At 44.6% G+C, this 26,583-nt stretch overlaps 1 protein-coding gene across 1 annotated transcript in view; it reads right to left on the bottom strand.

Moving 5' to 3' along the window:
• The window catches only part of LOC141111891 (uncharacterized), a 56,976-nt gene that overhangs the window by 12,285 nt on the left and 18,108 nt on the right, over positions 1-26,583 (bottom strand). The window contains exons 2-4 of the mRNA XM_073604102.1: positions 8,808-9,167; positions 5,203-5,529; positions 5,000-5,095 (exon numbers count right to left, since the gene is read on the bottom strand). Coding sequence (XP_073460203.1) covers positions 5,000-5,095; positions 5,203-5,529; positions 8,808-9,167 — 783 coding nt within the window. The remainder of the gene's footprint in view (positions 1-4,999; positions 5,096-5,202; positions 5,530-8,807; positions 9,168-26,583) is intronic.

Below are 26,583 nucleotides of genomic sequence, written 5' to 3'. Positions count from 1 at the left end.
GACAGCCGCCGTGGGACCCCAGAACAGGAGGATCGGGGCCACTCTGTGCAAAACGAGCTGCACAGTGGAGGAAAGTATGACATGTTTGTTATTTTTAAAAAATAAAAAATGAACCTTTACAACCACTTTAAGTTCTATTGGCAGATATCATGTCTAATTTTATTTGTTTTCTTTTTTAATGCACAATAAAAAAAATTGTGTAGAATAATACTTGGCTATGTGTTTTACTTCAAATGACAGTTTGGGAGTAGGCAGTTACATTTAAAAAAATACAATGTAAAATTGACAAGGGACACCAACATAGTTGTAACTTTGATCTTAAAAACTACAGGATAATGGTGCTGTGGTAACTTAAATAGCCCAAATAAAAGACGCATACACACACGCTCGGAAAATCCGACAGCAGACATTTGTCTGCGGAAAATTCGACAACAATTGTCCGATGGAGCGTACACACGGTCGGATTTTCCGCCAACAGCCTGTCATCACACAATTCCCATCGGAAAATCCGATCATGTGTATGATGCTTTTGTCTGCAACTAAAAAGACTTTCAAAACTTGGACGGACAACGCTACAAACTCTTTATAGGATTCAATGAATGAATGAATGAATGATTTGTATAGCGCTGCAAATGCGAACTGAATCGCCTCAAGGCGCTAGATCCGTCCTGTGTTGTCCAGCTTCTTAGAAGAGGTAGGTCTTGAGTTTTTTTCTGAAGGCTTGATGGTTTTCTTGCATGCGAATGTAAGTCGGTAGAGCGTTCCTTGGACTGCGAATCTTCGTTCTCCCTTTGTTTTGTAGCGAGGTTTGGGAATAAGGAGGAGGTTTTGGTTAGAGGATCGAAGACTGCGATTGGGTGTGTAGCGTTTTATTTTCTCGCATAGGTATTGAGGAGCGTTTCCTTGTATACATTTGTGGGTGAGGCAGAGGGTCTTGAAAGTGATTTGATTCTTTACGGTTAGCCAATGTAGGCTCCTCAGGGAAGGGGAGATGGATTCCCAGGGTTTTTTTCCTGTTAACAGTCTTGCCGCCGTGTTTTGAATGAGTTGTAAGCGCGCAAGCTGATATTGGGGTAGTCCTATGTAGAGGGAATTTGCGTAGTAGAGTCTGGAATTAATGATTGTTCCAAATACTGCTGCTTTGTCCTCTTCTGGAACAAGGGGATGAGTCTATGTAGCAGGCGGAGGAGATGGTGAGATCCGCTGACTACCGATCCTATTTGTGCATCCATTGACATTTCTGAGTCAAAAATCACTCCGTGACTCTTGGCTTTGGTGCTTGGAAAGATGGTCTGTCCAAAGATGGTGGAAAGTGTCCATGGGTCTTAGTTTTGGAATTTTGGTTTGCGTGTAGGAGAAGAAGCGCTGTTTTTGATCAGTTGAGTTTGAGGGAGCTAGTGGTCATCCAGTCGTCTATCAAAGTGAGGCATTTTTCTAGTCGTTGATGATGGTCTTTTTCTCTGGTGATGCGAAAGTAGAGTTGAGTGTCATCAGCGTATGAGTGGAAGCAGAGGTCCGATTTTCTGATGATTTTGAGGAGTGGGCGGATGTAGATGTTGAAGAGCACTGGTGACAAGGGTGAACCTAGTTGGTGTCAGTGGTGATTGGGATCAGCGAAAAATTCGGTGATTGTGTGATGTTCGTATCGATTTTTTCTTTATGCTTTAGTTGAATGAGGTTGTTTTTTTTTTCTGTTGAATTGTTTTCCGGATGTTATCGATTTTGTCGATAAAAAAAATCCAATAACTCATTGCAAAATTCTTGGGTTTTGTTTCCTGGGGACTCTAGGCAGGTAGGGTTCATAGTCTTGGTGACTATTTTGAAGAGTTCCCGAGGGCGGTTTAAGGCTGTTGAGATGGTGTTTGAGAAATGTTCCTTTTTTGATTTGAAGATTGCTTTGTGATATTTCTCCGTGAGTGCTTTGCAGTTTGTGTGGTTTTCCTTTGTGGAGTTTCTTCTCCAGGCTCTTTCAGCTCTTCTGCGTTCCTGCTTTAGTAAAGTAAGAGTGCCATTAAACCATCCAGAGTTTATTTTGCGGATGTGTGTTCTATTTTTTGGAGCCACTGAGTCCGCTGTTTGTAGTAATGCCTTGTTTAAGGAGTTGAGTGTTTGTTCCGTTAAGTGGTTTAAGTTTAGCATTGCTATTTTGTTTGATAATGTTTTTTTGAAGAGTTCGGAGTGTAGTTTCTTCTGAGATCTTGTCTAGCGTGTTGTTATTGCGTGTTTCCATTTTTGGAGGGTGGTGTTGGTAGCGATTTTAAATTTGATAGCGTGGTGATCCATCCATCGTAGCGGTAGGTTGTCAAATATGTTGACGTCCATATTTTGTTTGAAGATGAGGTCCAGGATGTGTACTGAACCATGTGTAGGAGCATTTATCAGTTGCTGAAGACCTAATTCTTTCAGTTGGTTAATTCAGGCGGTGGCGATAGGGTCTTGGGTGGAGTTTGCCCAGAGGTTGAAATCTCCAAGTGCCAAAAAGTTTTTGGTTTTCAGGGTGTGAGTTGACATGAATTCTGTGAAGGGTGTAAGGAGATTGGTCTTTGGTCCTGGTGGTCTGTAACATAGAAGTATGTGAATAGTGTCTTGGGGTGTTTGAAGATGTAGGGTGAGTGTCTCCATGAAAGGCACTGAGTTCTGTACAGTTGGTTTGATGAGCGCAAGGTGAGATTTGAAGATCACTGCTAGGCCTCCTCCTTTTTTTCCTATTCTGTGCTCAGTAGGATCCTGTAGTACTCAGGTACTAATTCGGTTAGGATGGCGTTGCAGTCGGGTGTTAGCCAGCTTTCCGTAATGTAGAGGCAATCTATGTTGTTTTGGGTGATGAAGTCGTGTACTTCCAGTCTGTGCTTGACTGCAGATCTAGTGTTGATCAGAGCGCATGCTAATTGTTGTGGTTGAATTGTTGTCTTCCTTTATTTGATTGTTGATTGTAGGTTGGTCCTTAGTAATTGTTCTTTCTGTAGTATTTTATGAATGGAAGTTGCTAATGTTGAGGTGATATTTCTTAGCCTGTGGAGAGCGTCCGCTGAGTATTTGAAGTTGCACATGGTGAGAAAATTGATGAAGGTAGCATGATGCGGTGATGATACTGATGTAGCGATGGTGAGGTTGCTGAGGAAATGGTGGTCCTGAAGGGTGCCGCTGCTTCTGTTGCTGAGAAGATGATGGTCTGAAGGATGCCGCTGCTTCAGGGGTGGCGTTGATGATGGTGCGAATGGAACTGTTGGTGGTGGTGGAGATTAGGGGGGCAGTGCCCCTGGGCCCCTTATGGATGGTTGGCTCTCCTGCGTGAATCGCCGCAGCTATACCGCAGCTCGCCCAGTTGCGGGCGGGCGTGCGCCGCCGGCAGCTCGCTCTTGCACACGCTGCAGGAGCATTCCCGCGGGTCAGGCGGGCTCTATGTCCGTCAGGGGCCCGCCATCACCTTGTACACAGGCAGAACGGGGAACTGCCTTTGTAAAAAAGGCGATTCCCCGTTCTGACAGGGGACATGTCAGAGATCTACTGTTCCCAGTAATTTCAGTCATGTCCCAGTGAGTCTATCCCCCCTACAGTTAGAACACACCCAGGGAACACAGTAAACCCCTTGATCACACCCCCTAGTGTTAACCCCTTCCCTGCCAGTGACATTTATACATTGATCAGTGCATTTTTATAGCACTGATCAATGTAATAATGTCACTGATCCCCAAAAAGTGTCATTTGGGGTCAGATTTGCCAGCAGCAATGTCGCAGTCCCGCTAAAAATCACAGATCACCACCATTACTATTAAAAACAATAAAAAAAATAAAAGTCCCTAAATCCATCCCATAGTTTGTAGACGCGATAAATTTTGTGCAAACCAATCAATATACGCTTATTGCAAAATTCCAAAAATATGTAGAAGAATATATATCGGCCTAAACTGATGAATAAATTATTTTTTTATATTTTTTTTTTTGGATATGTATTATAGCAGAAAGTTAAAAAAAAAAATTTTGTTCAAAATTGTCGCTCTTTGTTTGTTTATAGTGCAAAAAATAAAAAACGTAGAAGTGATCAAATACCACCAAAAGAACGCTCTACTTGTGGGGAAAAAAAGGACACCAATTTTGTTTTGGTACAGCGTCGCTCGAACGCGCAATTGTCAGTTGTAGTGACGCAGTGCCATATCGCAAAAAATGGCCTGGTCATTAAAGGGGCAAATTATTCCGGGGCTGAAGTGGTTAAACACCACGGCCTACCTGAGTATTGTTGCTGACCATTTCCATCCCTTTATGACTACAGTGTCCCCATCTTCTGATGGCTCCTTCCAGCAGGATAATGCCTTTAGTAAATCAACCCCTATGTGCTGTGCAACGCTGAAAAGTCTGCATGCATGATTTGTGGTCCATTGCGGTGCATTGTGCAATCCATTCAAATGAATGGGCAACTGTAATGCAAAACATGGTAACACATGTGCAATTAAAGAGGTTGTAAACCTCCCTGTGTAATTTGTACCTATAGGTAAGACTATAATAAGGCTTACCTATAGGTACTGTAAACATCTCCTAAACGTGCGCCGTTCAGGAGATATTTACTGTATACTGCACCGATGATGTCATAGGCAAATGCGCTCTGAAGGAACGGCCGCCCGTGCTGTTTCCTTAGGCACATGTGCCATGACCGACAGCATGCGCGGGAGTGATGTCACGCTTCGGCCAGTCACAGAGCCTGAGTCCGCGGTCCCGGAAGAAAGACGGGCGTACATGGATGCGGCCTCTAGCGGGGACAGCGTGGGTTTAGTTTGCAGGTAAGTGTCACATAATGTGCAATGCATAGCAGCACATTATGCCTTTATTTTGCAGAGCAGAAGAAAGGAAGGAAAAGCCCATCAGGGTTTACTTCCTCTTTAAAGCACTGCAGCTGACCAGGCTGGTTTAAATGGGCCAGGCTGATAATATAGCAATTAAAAATAAAGTAAAACTGACCAAAACCATTATATCTTAACTTTAAACAAATAGGAATAGTACTTACATCTCAGGAAATACAAAACTAATGATGCAATGACTATAATCACAGCGATAATTACAGGAAATGTTATTGTTGCAGTAAGATGGCTTGGAGGTGGCTCTGTAATGAGAAAACAGACCATCAATCGTGATTGTGCAGAGAAATGTTCACAATGACTACGGTACTCAGTTTTTCTTTTAACATTATATTGACGTGCAGTCAGTTACCTTTCACTTTAACAATAAAATGCTCAGAGTGTTCACTCTTCAAGGATCTGTGACTGACAATGCAGAAATATTGGTCTCCATCTTCATGTACGCTCGATGGTTTCACAGACATCAGGCTGGTCACATTAAATGTCCCATCACTGGTCTCTGTCGGCACGCTGGTACAGGTCTCTCTATTCAAGGCTGAGTTCTCAGAGGAGGCACTGTGCTTCTCCCATCTAATTTTCACAGATTCTGGATAGAACCTATGTACGTAACATGTAACAGATTGCTCATTGCCAGGTGCAATCGTGACTTCATAATAAGACAAGGTGACAATTGGCATCGCTGGGAAAATAAAATAACCAAAATTAGCCATACTCATTGCACACATCCATCATAAGTAGTATAATAAATGCAAGCAAAATCATAAAAGGCACAGAACCAGAAACCAAACCGTCCAAATTGTAAGTTAAAAAAAAAGTAATTTCTCTCTAGAATGGAACCTCTTCCTCTCCCTTATGGCTGTGGGTCTTGGCTCCCATCTAGGTAAGGGAAATTCCACCACCTCCTCCGCCTGCTTCGCAGACTCATCCCCTTCATCCCAGAAGAGGACAAAGCGGCAGTTGTGGGAACAATCATCAATTCCTGACTCGACTACGCAAATTCGCTCTACGTAGGTCTACCCCAATATCAGCTTGCGCGCTTACAACTCATCCAAAACACGGCGGCAAGACTGTTAACAGGAAAAAAACCCTGGGAATCCATCTCCCCATCCCTAAAAAGCCTACGTTGGCTAACTGTGAGGAATCGGATCACACTGAAGACCCTCTGCCTCACCCATAAATGCATACAAGGAAACGCTCCGCTATATCTCCGGGAAAAAATAAAATACTACACACCGAATCGCAGTCTTCGATCAGCTAACCAAAACCTCTTCATCATTCCCAAATACCGCTACAAAGCAAAGGGAGAACGTAGATTTGCAGTCCAAGGACCTCGACTATGGAACGCTCTCCCAACCAACATCCGCATGGAAGAAAACTACCAGGCCTTCAGGAAAAAACTAAAGACCTTCCTTTTCTAGAAGCTGGCTACAGAGAATACATTTAGCGCCTTGAGGCGATTCGGTTCGCATTTGCAGCGCTTTACAAATCATTCATTCATTCATTTCTAATGCACACAGTGGAGGCTCTCATGCACAAAACATTTGGCTTTTTTGAGCCTTTACACATTTACTTTTCTACATCTAGCTGGGACAGTAGAAAACCTGAGCCTGGGACAATGCACACAATCACTTTGATGATATTATCTTCACATCAGAGTTTCCCCTTTACCCCAGAAGCCACCCTCTATATTAAAGGTCCTCCAATCATACCAGAAGCCCTCCTTTACATCAGAGGTCCCTCATCACACCAGAAGCCACACTCTATATTAGAGGTCCTCCAATCATACCAGAAGCCCTCCTTTACATCAGAGGTCCCTCATCACACCAGAAGCCCTCCTTTACATCAGAGGCCTCCCATCACACCAGAAGCCCTCCGTTACATCAGAGGTCCTCTCATCACACCAGAAGCCACCCTCTATATTAGAGGTCCTCCAATCATACCAGAAGCCCTCCTTTACACTAGAGGTCCCTCATCACACCAGAAGCCACCCTATATATCAGTGGTCCTCCCATCACACCAGAAGCCCTCCTTTACATCAGAGGTCCTCTCATCACACCAAAAGCCACCCTTTATATTAGAGGTCATCCAATCATACCAGAAGCCCTCCTTTACTTCAGAGTTCTGTCATTACACCAGAAACCACTCTCTATATCAGTGGTCCTCCCATCACACCAGAAGCCCTCCTTTACATCAGAGGTCATCTCATCACACCAGAAGTCACCCTCTAGATTAGCGGTCCTCCAATCATACCAGAAGCCCTCCTTTACATCTGAGGTCCCCCCTCACACCAGAAGCCACCCTCTATATTAGTGGTCCTCAGATCAAACCAGAAGCCCTCCTTTACATCAGAGGTCCCCCATCACACCAGAAGCTACCCTCTATATCAGTGGTCCTCTAATCATACCAGAAACCCTCCTTAAAAGGGGTTGTAAAGGTAAAAATGTTTTCACCTTAATGCATTCTATGCATTAAGGTGAAAAAACTTTTGACAGTACCGCCGCCCCCAGCCCCCCCGTTTTACTTACCTGACCCCTCGAATCTTCGCTGCTCGTCCTCATTGCAGCTCAGCCTGGTCGCTGATTGGCTGCAGTGGATGGATTGAAAGCAGCGCAGCCATTGGCTCGCGCTGCTGTCAATCACATCCGATGACGCGGCGCGCCAGGGGGCGGGGCCGAGTGATACAGCGAGCGGCTATAGCCGCCGGCTGTATCACGGGAGCGCGCCCGCAAGCACTCACCACCGTGCGAGGGAGCTCGCATTAAGGTGGTAAATGCTTGCGGGGAGGAGCCGAAACAGCCGCCAAGGGACCCCAGAAGACCAGGTTCGGGGCCACTCTGTGCAGAACGAGCTGCACAGTGAAGGTAAGTATAACATGTTTGTTATTTTTTTTTTTTTTTTAAATTACCTTTACAATCACTTTAACATCAAAGGTCCCTCATCACACCAGAAGCCACCCTCTATATGAGTGGTCCTCCCATTGCACCAGAGGCCCTCCTTTACATGAGAGGTCCCCCATCACACACACCAGAAGCTACCCTATATATTACAGGTCCTCCAATCATACCAGAAGCCCCCCTTTACATCAAAGGTCCCTCATCACACCAGAAGCCACCCTCTATATCAGTGGTCCTCCCATCACACCAGAAGCCCTCCTTTACATCAGAGGTTATCTCATCACACCAGAAGCCACCCTCTATATTAGAGGTCCTCCAATCATACTAGAAACCCTCCTTTACATCAGGGGTCCCTCATCACACCAGAAGCCACCCTCTATATCATTGGTCCTCCCATCACACCAGAAGCCCTCCTTTACATCAGAGGTCCCCCATCACACCGGAAGCCACCCTCTATATCAGAGGTCCTCCCATCACATTAAAAGCCCTCCTTTACATCAGAGGTCCCCCATCACACGAGAATCCTCCTGTACATCATACATGAGCCCCCAATCACATCATATTACCCCAACATACTCTCTCCATCACATCACAGTTCTCCCATCATCACAGAGTCCTATCATCACATATTTGCTTCCTTGAATTCTGTGACCCGTAGTCACTATGCCCTGTGAGTAGGCACTGCACTGTCACATATTTTACAGCGCCCGCCTTCTAAACTACAGAGGTGCTGAGAGGAGGAGTTTCAGGAGGTGGAGTCAGTACAGGAATCACGGCTTCCGGGCGGCAAGGCACCATGGGATATGTAGTCCTTATAAATGAAGGAGAAGCTGCAAAGCATGCATGGAATCCTGGAAGTTGTGAAAAGGAATTGCCAGCAGACAGGCAATGCTCACAACGTGAAAGGTGATTTTTCAAGTACGCTTATATTGGATTGTCAGATATAACTATTGTTTGTATTGTTATTTCATACTGCTGTCATAAAATGAAAGTGTGCGCTGTGACCATAGAACTCCTTTAGGGTATTAATCTTATGCATATTGTATTTAGCATTCTCACTTACCTAACACCTCCACATTGCGAGTTGCTATGAGTTTGTTCCCTGCAACAAATACATTACAGACATACTTTCCTTCATCGCCTTGCTGAACATTGTACAGGGTGAGACTGGCGTTGCCTCTTTTAAATCCTGTCCCTTCAACATTAGAATTTTGTCTATATGGTGTATGGCGGCCATTTGTAAACAGAGATACAATATTTTCACTTCCATTCGATGACACCATATTCCAGCGCACAGAATCCGTAACCAGATTCAGATCCAGATCCTTTTCTGGTTGATCTTTGACAGTAAGAACACAAGGGATTGTCACGTTCTGTCCCAGGAGCGCTCCAATGTATGATGTACTATCCATGATCTCCAATGCTGAAAGATAGCACAGACAAACATTAACATACTAAAGCAAGCTTTTGACATGAACGTTGCATTTGGAATTTATTAAAATGCAGTGGCGGCAGGTGCTCTATCTTTTTTGGGGGGGGTGGCAAACATACCACCCAATTCCCCCACCACCATTCGTTCCATCAATCAATCGCTCAAACTCCCAACCCCTGCCGGTTTAAAAAAACCCCCCCCCCAATCGCTCGCCCGTCCGCCCACCAGCCCAACTCTAATAGGGCGTACACACGGTCGGACTTTGTTCGGACATTCCGACAACAAAATCCTAGGATTTTTTCCGACGGATGTTGGCTCAAACTTGTCTTGCATACACACGGTCACACAAAGTTGTCGGAAAATCCGATCGTTCTAAACGCGGTGACGTAAAACACGTACGTCGGGACTATAAACGGTGCAGTGGCCAATAGCTTTCATCTCTTTATTTATTCTGAGCATGCGTGGCACTTTGTCCGTCGGATTTGTGTACACACGATCAGAATTTCCGACAACGGATTTTGTTGTCGGAAAATTTTATCTCCTGCTGTCCATCTTTGTGTGTCAGAAAATCTGATGGAAAATGTCCGATGGCGCCCACACACGGTCGGAATTTCCGACAACACGCTCCGATCGGACATTTTCCATCGGAAAATCCGACCGTGTGTACGGGGCATATTGCCGCATACACACGATCGGACTTTCCGCCAACAAAACCGTTATTTTTGTTCGAAGGTTGTTGGCTCAAACTTGTCTTGCATACACACGGTCACACAAATGTTGGCCAACAATTCCGAACGTGAGAACGCGGTGACGTACAACGCGTACGAGGAGCCGAGAAAAATGAAGTTCAATAGCCAGTGCGGCTCCTTCTGTTTGATTCCGAGCATGCGTGGAACTTTAGTGCGATCAGACTTGTGTACACACGATTGGACTTTCCGACAACAAAGTTTTGTTGGCGGAAAATTTGAGAACCTGCTCTCAAACATTTGTTGGCGGAAAGTCTGATAGCAAATGTTCGATGGAGCATAGACACAGTCGGACTTTCTGACAACAAGCTCACATCCAACAAAATGTTAACTATCATAATTTTATTGCTCTCAAAATATGTTTTGAGTGTTTAAAGCAGTATTAAATCCAAAAGAGAACATTTATTATATTGCAGCTTACCAATTCTTAGATGCGATGGCTAAATGTATCAGTTCACATGGATAAGACAAACCATTTAACAACGACAGGGGTGCTTACAATGATCAGCTTTTATTTATGTAAAACCTTTATCCCAAAAGGAAAATAAAACTCTGCTGTATCTGCTTATAAAGCGTGAGCTGAAGGTTGGCTTCAATTTGTTAGAATATCTAAATCTGCTAATATATCTAACCCTCCCCTCCCCCCAGACTGACAATGCTGCTGTCTGCTGTGCCTCCTATGCTCATTCCTCCAGTTGTGTCATACAGGAGGTGTGTTACTGGCCAGCTCACCAGGTGAAAACGAATGCAGCCGACACATCTAATGATTGGTAAGCTGCAATATATTACATTTTCAAGTAAAAAAAAAGGAATTTATTATGTTTACACAAGAAAAAATAAAGGAATCCAGCAGCAAAAGGGTTAATGCAACACACTATACAAACTATAATAAACTATATATGAAGTATATATAATAAAGATTTATATTGGAAGCAGCGATGTGCATATCATACTGCCCAGCGCCCGGGACATTAAGCCCTGCGGTGGGTAAGCAGCAGGGTATACCTTATGTGGTGCGATTTTCATGTCAGTTTTCAGTGTGGTTGTTCAGCGTTTCAGGTGCGAATCTAATATGATTTTGGTATGTGATTGTAGTAGCCCCTTGTTCAATGAGAATTTAGTACTGCTGCAATTTTCAGTCTGCCTTCATATGCTAGAAATGCCATCCATTCTCTTCTCTACAAAACTGCTCTCCATCCACTTCTATGCAAATCTGTCTTCTAGCGACTTCTATGCAAAAGCGCCTATGAATTGCATCCTATGTGAACAGCTATCTCAGAATGCCACTATATTATCTGCTGTGCGAGTTTGAAATGCATCTCTCCAAACTTGCTCAGGACCCCTTTTTTTAACCGGATAAAAATCGTACTGCAAAGAAGTGAACGCCCTTCATAAAAACAATGTTGTGACAGACCCACCTGGGACAGGGGGGCTTTTGGAGGGTTCTGCAGGCTAGCCTCTTGCTTACTAACTATGGGCCCTGGCATTTGAGGGCTCTATTCTTTGGGAGGTGTATGCCTGGGGGGACATTTGGAGTAATTTTACTTCGGATTCAAGTTCATGTCTCCCCAAAACACACAGACTCTGGGAACTGGAGGAGTGGCAGTTGGAGGAAATCATAGACTACAAAGACCGGATGCTGAACATCTCGGAAGTGCTCTGGGCACAGGAAGATTTGGAGTTTCTAGTTAAGGAATAGGAGCTGGAGAGCTGGGCTCCCTTTGCCGGGATTATCAGAAAGTACCAGCTGAGAGCTCTAAAATCCCAGCTGAAATGTTGGAAATGGGGCAGAGTAACAGTTGACTTTGCCAACCTCCACCAGCAGCTATGGAAGTGGAGCTCTTATGGTGGATGCAGCAAGTGCTGCTGACTCACATCGATGAACTTGTTGCTGCATAGGTAGAGCTTAAATGGAGGAATACATCTGTCCAGCAGCTGGATAAGAGTACAGGAGATGGAGCAGCCGGCTCATCACCCTGGCCGCAGTTCAAGGACCAGAGAGGGGAGGAAGCTGTCCTAACTCCCCAGCCACAGATCCCAGAAAACATGGATTTAATTGAATTTTCATTGGAGGATGTAACATTTACGGAGCTTCCAACTGAAGTACTGACAATAGGGCAGAGCTCTGCTAGCCATTGCCCAGCATCAGTAACATCTTCTGGGTTCCAGGAGCAGAAGATAGTGAGACTCTATCTTCAGCCACCAGCTCCAGAAACTGGGGATTTGATAGACTTTTCTGCTAAGGAGGAACAACCCAGAGAGCCTCCAGTAGAAGAGCTGGCATCCGGGCAGAGCACCGCTGACCTCTGCCCAGCACCAACAGCACTTTCGGAGCTCCAGGGAGCAAGGGTGGGCAGCCCTTTTTCACAGCAACAGGAAGATGCAGAAAAGTTTGAACTCCCAGCTGAAGCGTTGGCAACCGGACAGAGGGTCCAAGACCTCTGCCCCACACCCGCAGCAGTTCCGGGGGCCCAGGGAGAGAAGGTGGTCACCCTCCCTCCCCAGCGGTGGATATACAGTTCAGGAGAGAAGGTGCCCATCCTTCCTCCTCATTGGCAGATCCACAGTCCGGGAGAGGAGGTGGTCATTATCCCTCTCCAGCAGCCGATCCACAGCATGGAAGTGGAGGAAGTTGGTCTCCCTCCCAAACAGTTAGCCAGAGCAGATGATGTGGGGTCCCCAACAGAAGTGCTGGCAGAGTGCTACTAACCTCTCCCCAGCACCGGTAACAACTTCGGAGCTCCAGGGAGCCGGTGTTCTGCCAAAAAAGTTCCCCTCGGCAGGTAATGACCCCCCTGTACTGCGCAGGCGCAGCGCTTGCCCAGTAGGAACAGCAAGGGAGCCGCCGAAAAGGGCTGAAGCTGAACACCTGAGTCGGCTGTACATGACACCTGCGTGCCAAGACTATTGTAAGAAACGCTACGCTCGTCCCGCTTCGGCACGGCCTCGCTGCGCTCGGCATATTAATATTCTAACTCTATGTCAACTTGGATGGTGGGGCTTTAACGTGGACTTAGGGCTGAATGTAGTGCGCAGGCGCCGTGTAGAGCTGACGATCAGGTGTTCATCTTCGGCTATTTTCGGAGGCTCCATAGTCGTTCGTACTGCGCAAGCGCAGCGCATGCGCAGTACAGGGGGGTCCTTATCCGTAACTTTCCCGGCAAGACACCGGGACAGGTGGCCCCTCTCCCCAGCGACAGGCCGATTTAGTGAAGCTCCTACCGTGTTTCTCCAAAAATAAGACTGGGTCTTATTATATTAATTTTGGCTACAAAAAACACACTAGGGCTTATTTTCAGGAGATGTCTTATTTATTTACAGTATGTACAAAAAATGTTGTCCCCCTGTCAGCTCAAAAGTCAGCATTGTGAAATTCTGTAAAACCAAAAATAAACCTTTTTTTTTTAACAAGACACTAGATATTTATTTTGATATTTACAGTAAAAGCGATGCATATACACAGTTGTTCACATAAGTATAGTTACATGATTTGTCACAGAACGATTGGGGTACACAATTGAACAGAAGAGTGATGTGCAAGGGTGACAAGTAACAGCACATTAGGATAGGGATTCGAAAATAGTAAATTTCAGCAATACTAGATAAGGAGGTCTGGGGGGATAAGGAAGGGAGTGAAGGAAGGCCCTCATCTAAATTGCCAGTTTCACAGAACTCATACAGCGTCTATACATTCGAAATTCCATAGCAGTGATACACTATTACAGAGCAGGTCCAGCAGCTATAACTTGGTGATCATTGACTATTTCTGTTCCCCAGGCATCTATCCAACCCGACCATATTTTGTCAAATTTGCCAGGGCAATTTCAGCTGGCATAGGTAAGCTTATATAATGGCCGCACCGAATTTAGTGTTAGGCGCCATGATGACACCTTGGGAGGCATAGCGTCCTTCCAGTGAAGGAATATCTCCTTACGAGCATAGAATGTAGCATAATTCAAAAATAATCTAGTATATTTACCCCTTGCCCTAGAGTCAAAAACATTGAGCAGCATTAGCTTGGGGTCTGACTCCAGTTCCAGAGTGGTAACCCGGCTAAGGGTATCAGCTATCTCTGACCAGTAATCTCTGAGGCGGGGGCAAGACCATATCATATGAAAAAAGGAGGCAGAGCTCTGACCACATCTAGGGCAGGCCACCGGGGTATTAGGATTCATAATTGTTAACCGTTTTGGAGTGTAATAGGCCCTGTGGAGGAACTTGACCTGCATGAATCGATCTCTGGCCGAGATCATATTGATGACAAAGGAAGATACACATGTCTCCCATTCCTCCTCTGACAGATCTGGGATGTCCAATTTCCACTTCGCTAGAGATTTCTCAAGTTTCTTTAAAGGAGTTATAGACAAGTGGAAATACAGGAAGGAAAGGGGTTTATCTATAGTTTTGGCTATAAGTAATCCCTCCACAGAGTCTGATTCCAATATGAGTTGTGCTGGAAATTGATTCCTATACACGTGTCGAAGCTGGTAGTATCGGAACAACATCCATCCCGGTAGTGAGTAGGCACTTTTGAGATCAGGGAAGGATCTCAGCTTACCCCCCGTAACTATATGCTTCAGTTTAACTATACCCTTTCTTGCCCAAACCTGGGGGTCTGGGACGGTATTCATGTGTGATAAGGTTGGGATTGCCCCAGAGAGGAGTGTGGGGAGAGAACGTCTCAGGGGAGGCAAAGCGAGCTCTGGCTTTATACCATACATTGATGGTTGTGCGCATCAGCTCCATGATGCCAGGGTGAGATCTTGCTCCCCTAAACACCACGTTGCTGAGGGAGGAGTATGAACCCATTATGGCTGCTTTCAAGGTCACTGCAGGGTTGTCTTGTACCTGGGAAAACCACCATCTGACCATCACCAGAACGGCCGCCCAGAAGTAGATCTGAAAGTCTGGAAGAGACAGGCCTCCCTGGGTGACAGGCAGCTGAAGGGTAGTAATGGCCAGTCGTGGGGTCCTACCATTCCAAACAAAGGAAGATATTATGCTTTTTTTTTTTTTTTATATCAAACAAAGTTTTATTGAATATTTGGTGCATACAAAAAGAAAAAAATAAAGGGTTACGTTGTCATGTTGACACTATAACAGCATTACAATTATTATCGTTGAACTAAAAATGTATAACATTAAATTCAAACATTTCTAGCGTATCTTGACATTCAAGGTGTACATATTTGATTGTTAATACTGTCCATCCATACTTATACCTATTTATCACTTTACGGTCATACGATTACATTACACACAGGTAGAAGATTCCTGAAGCCATCTATCCCAAATCTTGTTGTACTTTGCTGGGCAACCTCTATTAATATATATACATTTCTTGTATGGTAATGTATTATTTTTCTCCACCTTCCATTCCACTATTTTGGGGGTCTCTTGTCTCATCCACTTTTTGGCTATAACCTTTCTTGCTGCAAAAAGTGTTTCATGCAAAAAGGTTTTAGTGTATTTATCGGTTGTGTCTGAAACTATACCCCAGAGGCACTGTTTGGGGTCTAGGGCTAGAGGTGAACCCATTGATCAACACTTTTCACCCATCTATCAAACTAAAAATGGACTATTCGAACACACATGTCAACTTCCTGGACACTACAGTATACATCAGGGATGACAAGCTACACACGTCGATATACAGAAAACCGACTGACCGATGCAGCTATCTTCAAAGTTCCATTTTTCACCCCCAACACACCAAACGGGCCATCATACACAGCCAGGCCATCAGATACCACCAAATTTGTTCAGACCCAGATGACAGAGATAAACATCTCAGAACACTGGCAGACTCCTTTCATAAGAAAGGTTACAAAGACAAAACCATCAACAACAGCATAAACACAGCCTTGAAAACCCGAAGAGAAAATCTCCTCCAATACACAGAGAAAAAAACAAATAACCGAGTACCTCTAGTCATCACATACAACCCAGCACTTGAAGGGATCAAAAAGATAATTAAAGATTTACAACCCATTATAACAGAGGATGAAACTCTGAAAGGAATAATCCAACAACCCCCATTATTGGCTTTCAGACAACCACCCAACTTCAGACACAAACTAATCAGCAGGAAACTTCACTCTGATTATGAAGTCACAAATAATGGTAGCAAACCCTGCAATAAAAAACGCTGCAAACTATGCAACCGGATCAATCTATCCAAAAGTGTTACACACACAAATGGGACCTTCAATATCATGGGATCTTACAGCTGTACCTCCAGTAATGTTGTGTACCTCATCCAATGCAAAAGGTGCAGCAAAGGATCTTATTTTGGTGAAACAGGACAGAAGTTGCAAGCGAGGATGAATTTGCACAGACATACCATCAAAGAACATAAAGAAGACAGTTTATGCACACCTGTGGGACATCATTTCTCACAATCGGACCACACTATAGAAGACCTCAATGTTTTAGTTCTTAAAGGGAATTTCAGAACTATCCAGGAAAGGAAAACGTTTGAACTAAGAATGATACTTCTCTTTGACACGAAGAATAATGGCCTGAATTTAGATATTGGTTTCCTTACACATTATGCTAAAGTTTTACGACCGCTCTGTGACTAGTATCCCCCCCCCCTGCATTCCCCCCTAGCTCTCCCTCTGTCTTATCTCACTAACTCTGCTGCTATCTTTATTACCATTGATTTGTATGTGTTTGGTTTTCTCTCTTTTTTTTTTTTTTTTCTTCTTCTTTAACATTCTGCTTAAAAATTTGTGAATCAGTACTGCTTGGACCTTGAAGAAGGGGACATACCCCGAAAGCTTGTCCTGAAAAATTGTATGTTAGTGCAAATAAAAAAAGTATCACGGACAGTACTTAATTTTCTCTTTAAGTAAGTCGAAGGTTTTAAGATGTCCATCTTTTAATATATGATGCAGGTAAAATATTCCCTGTGTGGACCATATAGATGTGTCCTGTATTTTATTAAACTCCTGAAGATTTTTGTTATGCCATAACGGCGTATAGTCGCTAAACTGTGAGATGTCAAGTCTAGAGGCTGCTAAATTCCATATTTTCCTGTAGTGGTATAGTATGGTGTGTCTTCTTTCTCCTAGTTCCATCCCTCCCATGTCTGCCGCTATTGCATATATCGGGTCTTTGGTGTATTGCGCCCATTTAGGACATATGAGCGTAAGAAATATCTCACTGTCGGTTTTGTCTAAGTGAAAAAGCTGTGATAGCTGTGCTGCAATGTAGTATAGGTTAAAATCAGGTAGAGCAGTGCCTCCTAGATCAGTCGGATTTTTGAGGGCTTGCCATGCCAATTTATGCCTATTATTACCCCATACAAATGTCTTTAAGAGGGACTCTAGAGATTTAAAATGTTTTAAGGGTAAATAGACGGGGGTGTGCCATAAAACATAGAGTATTTTAGGTAGTAGAATCATTTTGATTAAATTTATACGTCCCCAGACTCCTAATGGTAATTTGGACCAGACTCGTATTTTATTTTTAACTAGGGAAATGAGAGGAGTTATATTCAGAGATATATAGTCTGCAGGGGCTCTGGTTATATAAATCCCCAAGTATTTAATGACATCTACTCTCTGAAGTGGGAGCCTAGTTTGGGATTCTGGGGGTGGGAAACTATCAATTGGCAGAATTTGGGATTTGTCCCAATCATTTTTTAGACCTGAAAATATTCCAAATTGTTCTATCGTGTGGAGTGCATTGCGTAATTATGGGCCCGAGTCTGCCAGGTACAATAGCGTGTCATCTGCGTACATGCTAATTTTTTCAATCAGAGAGCCCATTTTAAGTCCCCTGATCTCTGGGTTTGCTCGGATGGATATTGCCAGTGGTTCTGCCGCCAGGGCATATAGTAGTGGGGATAGGGGGCAACCCTGTCTCGTGCCTCTACTGAGGTCGAATAACTGAGACGACCATCCATTAGCCACCACCCTGGCCCTGGGTGCCTGGTATAGAAGTTGGACCCATTTAATACATTTTGGGCCAAATCCATAGCCCTCCAAGCATCTCCAGAGATACCTCCACTCTACCGAGTCGAAGGCTTTTGCTGTGTCTCAGGTCACAACAACCCGTGTACCAACTTCCTTGTGTGCAGCTTGCAGGTTAATGTATAGTTTCCTAAGGTTAAACGCGTCCAGGCATGAAACCAGCTTGGTCTGCGTGTATTAATGTTAATATTACCTGATTGAGTCTAATCGATAGAATTTTGGCGAGTATTTTGATATCAACCTGTAGGAGTGATATCGGCCGATAAGATTCTGGAAAACCCAGATCTTTACCGGGTTTAGGGATGAGGATTATTGTAGCCTCTGTCATAGATGGAGGTAAAGTCCCGGTTTCAAATATATAATTATACAATTTTAATAGTTATGGGGTTAGTATTTCGCTGAATTGGGAATAGAACTCTATTGGAAGTCCATCTGAACCAGGGGATTTGGACCTAGCGAAGCTAGCCATGGCAGTTGATATTTCGTCTAGAGTAAGTGGTGCTTCCAATAGTTCTACTTGTTCTTCTGTTAGCTGTGGGAAGGACACCTTTTTCAAGAAAAAGAGACATGTGATGAGTCTCAGTGGGGGCTGTCGTTGTGTATAAGTCTGGGAAGAAGTCCCTAAACATCGAGGTTACTGCAGGTGGGTCTGTGACTTTTTGTCCTCCAGGGCCATGAAGTGTGATAACCACTGGGGGTCTATCCTCGCTGTGGACCAGGTATGCAAGTAACTTGGCTGCCTTTTCCCCATGTTCAAACATTTTCTGCTTAGAAAAAAACATTTTTTGTTTGGCTTTTTGGTACTGTAGCTGATTAACCACTCTAGTCTGTAATTTAAGTTGGTCTACAGTTACTGATGTCGGGGTGTTGGCGTACTCTCTTTCTGCAGAGGACAAGTCCTCCAGCGCCTTACCGAGGGCACTAGAAGAGTCCATCTTAATTTTATTAATCGCCGTTATCAAAGTATGCCTAGCAAATAGCTTAAAAGAGTCCCAGACTGCAGGTGGTGTTGCTGACTCATCATTTTCGACAAAGTACAATTTCCATTTGTCTATGAGCTCGTCGTCTTCTGGTAGAAGAGATAGCCAGAATGGATTCAGACGCCATGCTCGTGGTGGTTTTGCCACTGGAATACTTAATGTAATCCAATAAGGACTATGATCCGACAGTACCCTAGGGCAAAACATTACCTCTGATAATCTTGGGGTCAATCTACGGGAGATAAGTATAAAGTCTATGCGGGACATAGAGCCCCGAGGTGACGAGAAGCATGAATATGACTTAACCAGTGGGAATTTATGTCTCCATGTGTCTATCAGATGGAAGGTGGAGATAAGCTTAGAGAATTTAGTTTCGGTTAGAGCACTGGGAGCCATTGATGTCAACTGTAGCCTGTCTAGAGCCGGATTCAAAGTAACATTAAAATCCCCTAGCCAGACCGCTGCTACATTTGGATGACGGGTCATATAGGATATACCTTCCTTGACCATGGATACATTAAATGGAGGTGGTATATAAAAAGCCATTATAAGCAAGGGCTCTCCATATACTTTGGCATGAATAAATACATAACGGCCGTTCGGGTCGGTAGTTAGTTCGCATAATTCAAAATGTACTGATTTAGCTATTAATACAGAAACTCCCCTAGAGTGTGATGTGCAGGGATGGACTGGCCATCGGGTCTACCGGGAGTTTCCCAGTGGGCCGATGGCTCAGTGGGCCGGTTTCAGTGGCCGCCTATTGCATCGGAGACCCGCAGCGATCTACCCGTCAATCGCCGACAGCTGGCGCCTGACGGGTAGATCGAGATTTAGCCAGCATGCAGAGTACCGCAGGAAGTGTCTGTGATAGGTTCTCTCTCATGTCACGCTGCTCCCCGGCGGCCCCTCCTCTCTTCTCGTCCATCCCAGATGAAGTCACAAGCAAATGGGGATGGACGAGAAGAGAGGAGGGGGCGCCGGGGAGCAGCATGACATGAGAGAGAACCTATCACAGATGCTTCCTGTGCTACTCTGCATGCTGGCTAGTAAACAATGTGCCCCATAATGTGCCATGTGCCATAATGTGCCCCAAGCCCTGATGTGCCCCCATGTGCTATGTGCCCTGATGTGCCCTAAAGTGCCCCATGCCCTAATGTGCTATGTACCCTGATGTGCTGTGCCCCGATGTGCTCTGATGTGTTGTGCCCTGGGCCGGTCTGGATGAAGTCCAGGGCCACATTTTTGTTCCAGTCCAGCCCTGGTGATGTGTGGGTAGAGTGGTATGCCCAACCAACCCATGGCCTGCGGAGCGCCATCTGAACACTTCCCTCAATATGTGTTTCCACTAGTGCTATTATATCAGCATGTTGCTTCTTCAGGAATGTGAAGACTGCTGCGCGCTTAAATTTCTCACTCAGGACCCTCACATTCCATGTTAGAAATTTCAAAGTTGCCATAGGCCAAGCTTTTTAACCATTAATATCGCATTTATATAAAACAATTTGCTCTTTCTGTTTAAGGTATACAGAATCTTAACTTGCAGAGATAACTGACTCAAATACCTGTGATAAGGCACATATATACTTTCCCTTAGATCTGGCACATATAACGTTACCTGTTTTCTATTATAAGTATGCACATTCAAATATAACCGAACCAAAAACATTTGAAACCCCTCCCCCCTCCCTGCCCTACACTGACCCAAACTTGTGCGGGCATAATCCCTGAACTGGTTGTTATCTGGGAAACAGTCTAACTTTTTTGCGAGCTGTGGAATGTAGAACAATTGGTTCAGTCTCCGGACACTAAATAAAATAGAAAAAAATATCAACCATATCGCTTGTAAAGCATGCAGTACGGTCTCTTGATCTTCTCGTTTCCATTTAGCTGCAACTATTAAGTTCCGGATAAAGTTCCAATGTACATGGTGCTGCTTCCCAGAACTGTGTGGGGTAAAGTCTCGCTGCACGATGCATGTTGGCTGTAGGACTTTTTCTCACTCCGGAGCCCCGGAGGGTAATTTGACTCTTGTGCTGTAAGTAATCAGGATTTGTGCTTTGAACTTGCACTGGCTGGAGACATTTCCTGCTCTCAGGCACGTTATCAATGGGACTTAATCAATCAGCTTGTTGGGGGTTAACTCGTCGTTCCAACCAAGCGATCACCTCCTCTGGGTCCTCGAAGAAAACCGCACGCCCTTCATGCTCCACCCTAAGACGGGCTGGGAAAAGCATTGAGTACTCGTATTGCAAATTTCTTAGCTTACGTTTGGCCTCTGTAAAGCTTTGACGACGGCGCTGTACCTCTGCCGAGAAGTCTGGGAAGGTGGCCACCTTTACATTCCCAACTGGGATATTGCCCTTCTCCCTTGCCATTCTCAAAGCAGTGTCCCGATCCTTATAGTTAAGGAGTTTAGCTATGAACGTGCGGGGAGGAGCTCCTTGTGGAGGGGGTCTTGCTGGCATGCGATGTGCCCGCTCCACCGCAAACATGGGGGAAAAAACTTCTCTTCCATAAGTATTGATCAGTAGTTGTTCCAAAAAAGTGGAAGTGTCCTTACCCTCAGACCCCTCTGGCAGGCCTATCAGGCATATATTGCATCTTCTCAGCCTATTCTCCATATCATCTTGCTTTAAAAGAAGTTGCTGTATTTGCCTTTGCACGCGGTCTGAGGATGTTTGTAAGGGTGGAATAGCATCCTCCACCTCGCCCAGCCTGGTCTCAGTTTCTTTCACTCTTTCCCTGAGCTTTTGAAAGTCCTGTCTGATAAGGGAAATATCCATCTTGACCTCCTCAATTTGCGCTGTGAGACAGGTTCTGCAGAAGGTGATTGCTTCAAGGAGTTTGTCAGTATCACCCGCAGTTCGTTCTCCCGCTCCAGCTTTCTCAGTTGTTCCCTCCTCCTCCATGTCTTCTTTTTCTGCTCGGCGGTACTGATCTAGTTTTGCTGCCGCTGCCTTTTGTGCCTTAGTTGGTGACATTTTGCAACGGTCCCAGGTGGGACCCAGAGAACCTCCAAACTTAGTGTAACAACCTGACTTGCTGGTTAGTTAAAGACTAGTGCTGTCCCAGGCAGCCCTCAGAGTTTAGGGATAGATGTTGTTTTATAAAGCAGGTGCGTGCAATTCCTCCCCACCTCTTTAGCTGATGGCAATCTGGGGTTGTGTCTCTGAGGGTACAGGGGATCGCAGTGGAGGCTGTTAGGAGGGAGACACCAGGGCTATAGCTTATTCACAGTACTCAGGGAGGAGAGACAGGTGTGCCAAGATGGCCGCCGTGCACTACATATAGGCCTAGGCCGCAATCCGGACCGGGTGAAATCGTCGATTTTCTCAGGGTATCCACTGGCTAAATGAGCTGTGTATAGGTTGTCCCTCTCCCCGGAAGGATTGTCCCGTAATTAGGTACCTCTATTTGGCAGGAATCTCACTGCAGGGCCTGAGGATCGGAGTACCAAGATGGCCGCGGCCTCCAGGAGTAGGCCGAAGCCGCAGTCTTGCTTAAATTCGCCCGCCATGCGGGAGATCGCCACTCTGTTTGGGCCGCCGTGTGTCCAATCAGTACGGGAAGGAGCCCAGGGTGTTGCCAGAGCCTCAGGGATGTGAGCCAGCCAGCTCAGTAGCATGGAGAGTCCAGGATGGATAGGATTCAGGAGTAATGGACGGAGCTCTCAAGACAAGCGTCCTACTCCATGCTGTGCCAGGCCACGCCCCAGATATTATGCTTTTTAGTTTTGCAAAGAATGAGGCCGGAGGGATCAAAGGGGCATTTCTGAAAAAGTAAAGGAATTTGGGGAGATAAACCATCTTAACTAAGTTTACCCTACCCACTGGTGATAGGGGAAGGGTCCTCCAGGCTGTACATTTCTGTGAGAAGTTTTTAAGCAATGGTTGGAGGTTCAGTTCATAGTATGAGGATAGAGGAATCCTAATCCTTATACCTAGATATTTGAATTCTGATGTCCAATTTAGGGGTGTGCCAGTTGGTGGGTGGTGACCTGCCGCATTCAGTGAAAAAAGGATGGATTTCCCCCAATTAACCTTAATACCCGAGAATGATCCGAATTCATCTATTATTTGTAGTGCTGGTGGGAGGGAACAAATATCTTTAAGGAAAAGGAGAGTATCATCGGCGTATAAGGATATTTTATCAGTTATTACACCGACTTGGATCCCCTTCACCGAATGAGCAGATATTATACGAGCTGCCATGGGTTCCATGGCTAACGCAAATAATCCAGGGGATAGTGGGCATCCCTGTCTGGTGCCCCTGGACAGAGGAAACGGCAAGGACAAGGAATTATTTGTGCATATACGGGCTGTGGGGTGGTGGTATAACATCTGGACCCAGCTAATGAAAGAGGTCCAAACCCAAACTTGCGGAGGACCGCCCAGAGGTAACGCCATTCAACCGAATCAAAGGCCTTTTCGGCGTCTAAGGAGGCGACTACCTCCGGACCATCCCCGCTTGCCCTAGAGGGATGTGTAAGGAGATGTTGGATATTTATGTCAGTTCCTCTGCCTGGCATAAACCCAGACTGGTCTGCGTGCACCAGTGCCGTAATCACGGTGTTCAGTCGCCGGCCAGCACCTTAGCTAATAACTTGGCATCCACATTAAGGAGGGAGATAGGGCAATACGAAGAACACTGCTCAGGGGGCTTACCCGGTTTAAATAAAAAAACACAGAAAGCTAGGGGGGTTTGTGGGACTTTGAATGAGACAGGCCTGGGAAGATAACACAACATGGTAATAATAAGAATATCTGTTGATTGCACCATAAATGCGACCACATCGTGTTGCATAGTAATAATTACATAAACGGTAAGTTATAATAAATCCAGGAGCTTTTATTCCATAATAAGGTATATATTGTAGAAACATCATAAGACAACATAATAGCATAGCAGCCTATTATGGTCAGTATGGTACCATAGTAAAAATTCATCAGACTGATATTTGCATGTGACTGCATCGTAGTATCAATAATGTCTGGTGAATGGACCACATTGATGACCACATAGCTTGCATGGATACAAAGTAAAGGAGTATGACATATGAAATAATTGTTCCCTGAGTATGAACCAACATAACAAGGTGACCCATTAACATAACATAGCAGCATGATGTGGAACGCAGCGGTGAGGTAACAATAATTGTAAGTAACCTCTTATGGTTTTTTGACTATTATTATTACCTTGGGATAACGTTATAACAGTTCTTCCGACCTGCCCTGTGATCAGCCCCAAAAAATTTCTCCTATATCTTTTTATAGATACTACATATTGCATCTGCTCCTGAAGATTGGAAAGATCCATGAAACGCGTAGAGCTCTTAGATGCTATTTACATGAACAGCCCTTCTACATTTTTACCAGATTACGCCGTTTGGATGCCACCAACTGCTATGTTACTTTATTACTGTAAAGACACACAACTTCATAATTGAATTATTGTTACCTCACCGCTGCGTTCCACATCATGCTGCTATGTTATGTTAATGGGTCACCTTGTTATGTTGGTTCATACTCAGGGAACAATTATTTCATATGTCATACTCCTTTACTTTGTATCCATGCAAGCTATGTGGTCATCAATGTGGTCCATTCACCAGACATTATTGATACTACGATGCAGTCACATGCAAATATCAGTCTGATGAATTTTTACTATGGTACCATACTGACCATAATAGGCTGCTATGCTATTATGTTGTCTTATGATGTTTCTACAATATATACCTTATTATGGAATAAAAGCTCCTGGATTTATTATAACTTACCGTTTATGTAATTATTACTATGCAACACGATGTGGTCGCATTTATGGTGCAATCAACAGATATTCTTATTATTACCATGTTGTGTTATCTTCCCAGGCCTGTCTCATTCAAAGTCCCACAAACCCCCCTAGCTTTCTGTGTTTTTTTATATATGCATTTTGGGGATGGAGGTACATTCTAGAAATGTCCTCATTTAAAGTCCCACTTAGTTAGTAAGTTTCTCTTGTTTCAAATTATCAGGGATGGAGACATGCTTGTTACCTTCTATAAATTTTACCTTGTTTTGGTGGCACTCAGTGTAAGTGCTATTTAGGTTTTTACTTTTTCAGTGAGATTTCATTGTTTCTGTAGATAGGATCGTAGGTGTTATTTTACCGTTTATTATTTCGGTATTTTCCATCATTAGTACTTTTATAACTTAATAATTTTCGCTACAATCCCTTTCCCCCCCGTGAGGCTTCTCCCCAGAGACAGGTACCCATTTTATATCTAGATTACCATTCTATACCCTAAACTGTTTCTATTTCCCCTTTGATATTACCCTATGTGTGGGGAGTATGGTTGGCCTCTGGGTGGGTTTTCTTGCCGGGGATCGCAATCCCGGGAGCTGCGATGCCTGCTGGGAGCCCTCCCCCTCCCCTGTCACGTGGGGGTTGGGGCGGACTTCCCATCACGCATCGACGCCACGCTCCCAGCGTCGTGCGTGTGACGTCGACATGACGCCATCACGTCGACACTGTGCGTCGTCCATCCAAGCCCCTATAAGAAGCGCCGGCTGCGGGCTGGCTTGGCTCGGCTCCGTTAGCTGCTACCCTTCTTTACTTTAGCCGCCCACGTGGCGTTGGTGGTTACCTACCGGCGGCGTCTCCAATTTATATTTCTTCCCCTTCATTGGATACACATTCCTTGCCAACACACCCCTCACCGGTGGCCACTTTGTTGGCAATTAGGTGATCTGGGAAGCTCAGGTAATACTATGACCCCCTTTTGGTCTTCACTATTGTTTCTACACTCTTTCCTATGGCACAGGCATATACATGTAATTCTAACCCTTCTGTTTATACTACCCTTTCTCGGTTACCACATTATCACTTATTGGTATAATTTTCACTGTTCCCTCTGTTTTTCTTTCACTACTTTAACCGCTATACCCCTTGGTTTGGTCCGGTATTCACACACACTTTCTCAGCCTCAAACACTCCTATTCTTTATTATTTTCCTTCTATAGTCACCTTTATATTTTCTTATCTCCTTAAAAACATTTAGATGCGAATTTCACTTTCAACATTTTTCCCACAAAGTCGCCCTCTAGGTACCACCTCAGCTCCCGGGATGGCCTAACCTTCATCCCTGACAGGCTCACACCCTTGGGGCCCTCCACCCACCTACACAGGCTCCTTGTAAGTAACCTCTTATGGTTTTTTGACTATTATTATTACCTTGGGATAACGTTATAACAGTTCTTCCGACCTGCCCTGTGATCAGCCCCAAAAAATTTCTCCTATATCTTTTTATAGATACTACATATTGCATCTGCTCCTGAAGATTGGAAAGATCCATGAAACGCGTAGAGCTCTTAGATGCTATTTACATGAACAGCCCTTCTACATTTTTACCAGATTACGCCGTTTGGATGCCACCAACTGCTATGTTACTTTATTACTGTAAAGACACACAACTTCATAATTGAATTATTGTTACCTCACCGCTGCGTTCCACATCATGCTGCTATGTTATGTTAATGGGTCACCTTGTTATGTTGGTTCATACTCAGGGAACAATTATTTCATATGTCATACTCCTTTACTTTGTATCCATGCAAGCTATGTGGTCATCAATGTGGTCCATTCACCAGACATTATTGATACTACAATGCAGTCACATGCAAATATCAGTCTGATGAATTTTTACTATGGTACCATA

This window comes from Aquarana catesbeiana, linkage group LG11, assembly GCF_042186555.1.
Source record: "Aquarana catesbeiana isolate 2022-GZ linkage group LG11, ASM4218655v1, whole genome shotgun sequence".
NCBI lineage: Eukaryota > Metazoa > Chordata > Amphibia > Anura > Ranidae > Aquarana > Aquarana catesbeiana.
This window is presented reverse-complemented; position numbering and strand designations above follow the sequence as displayed.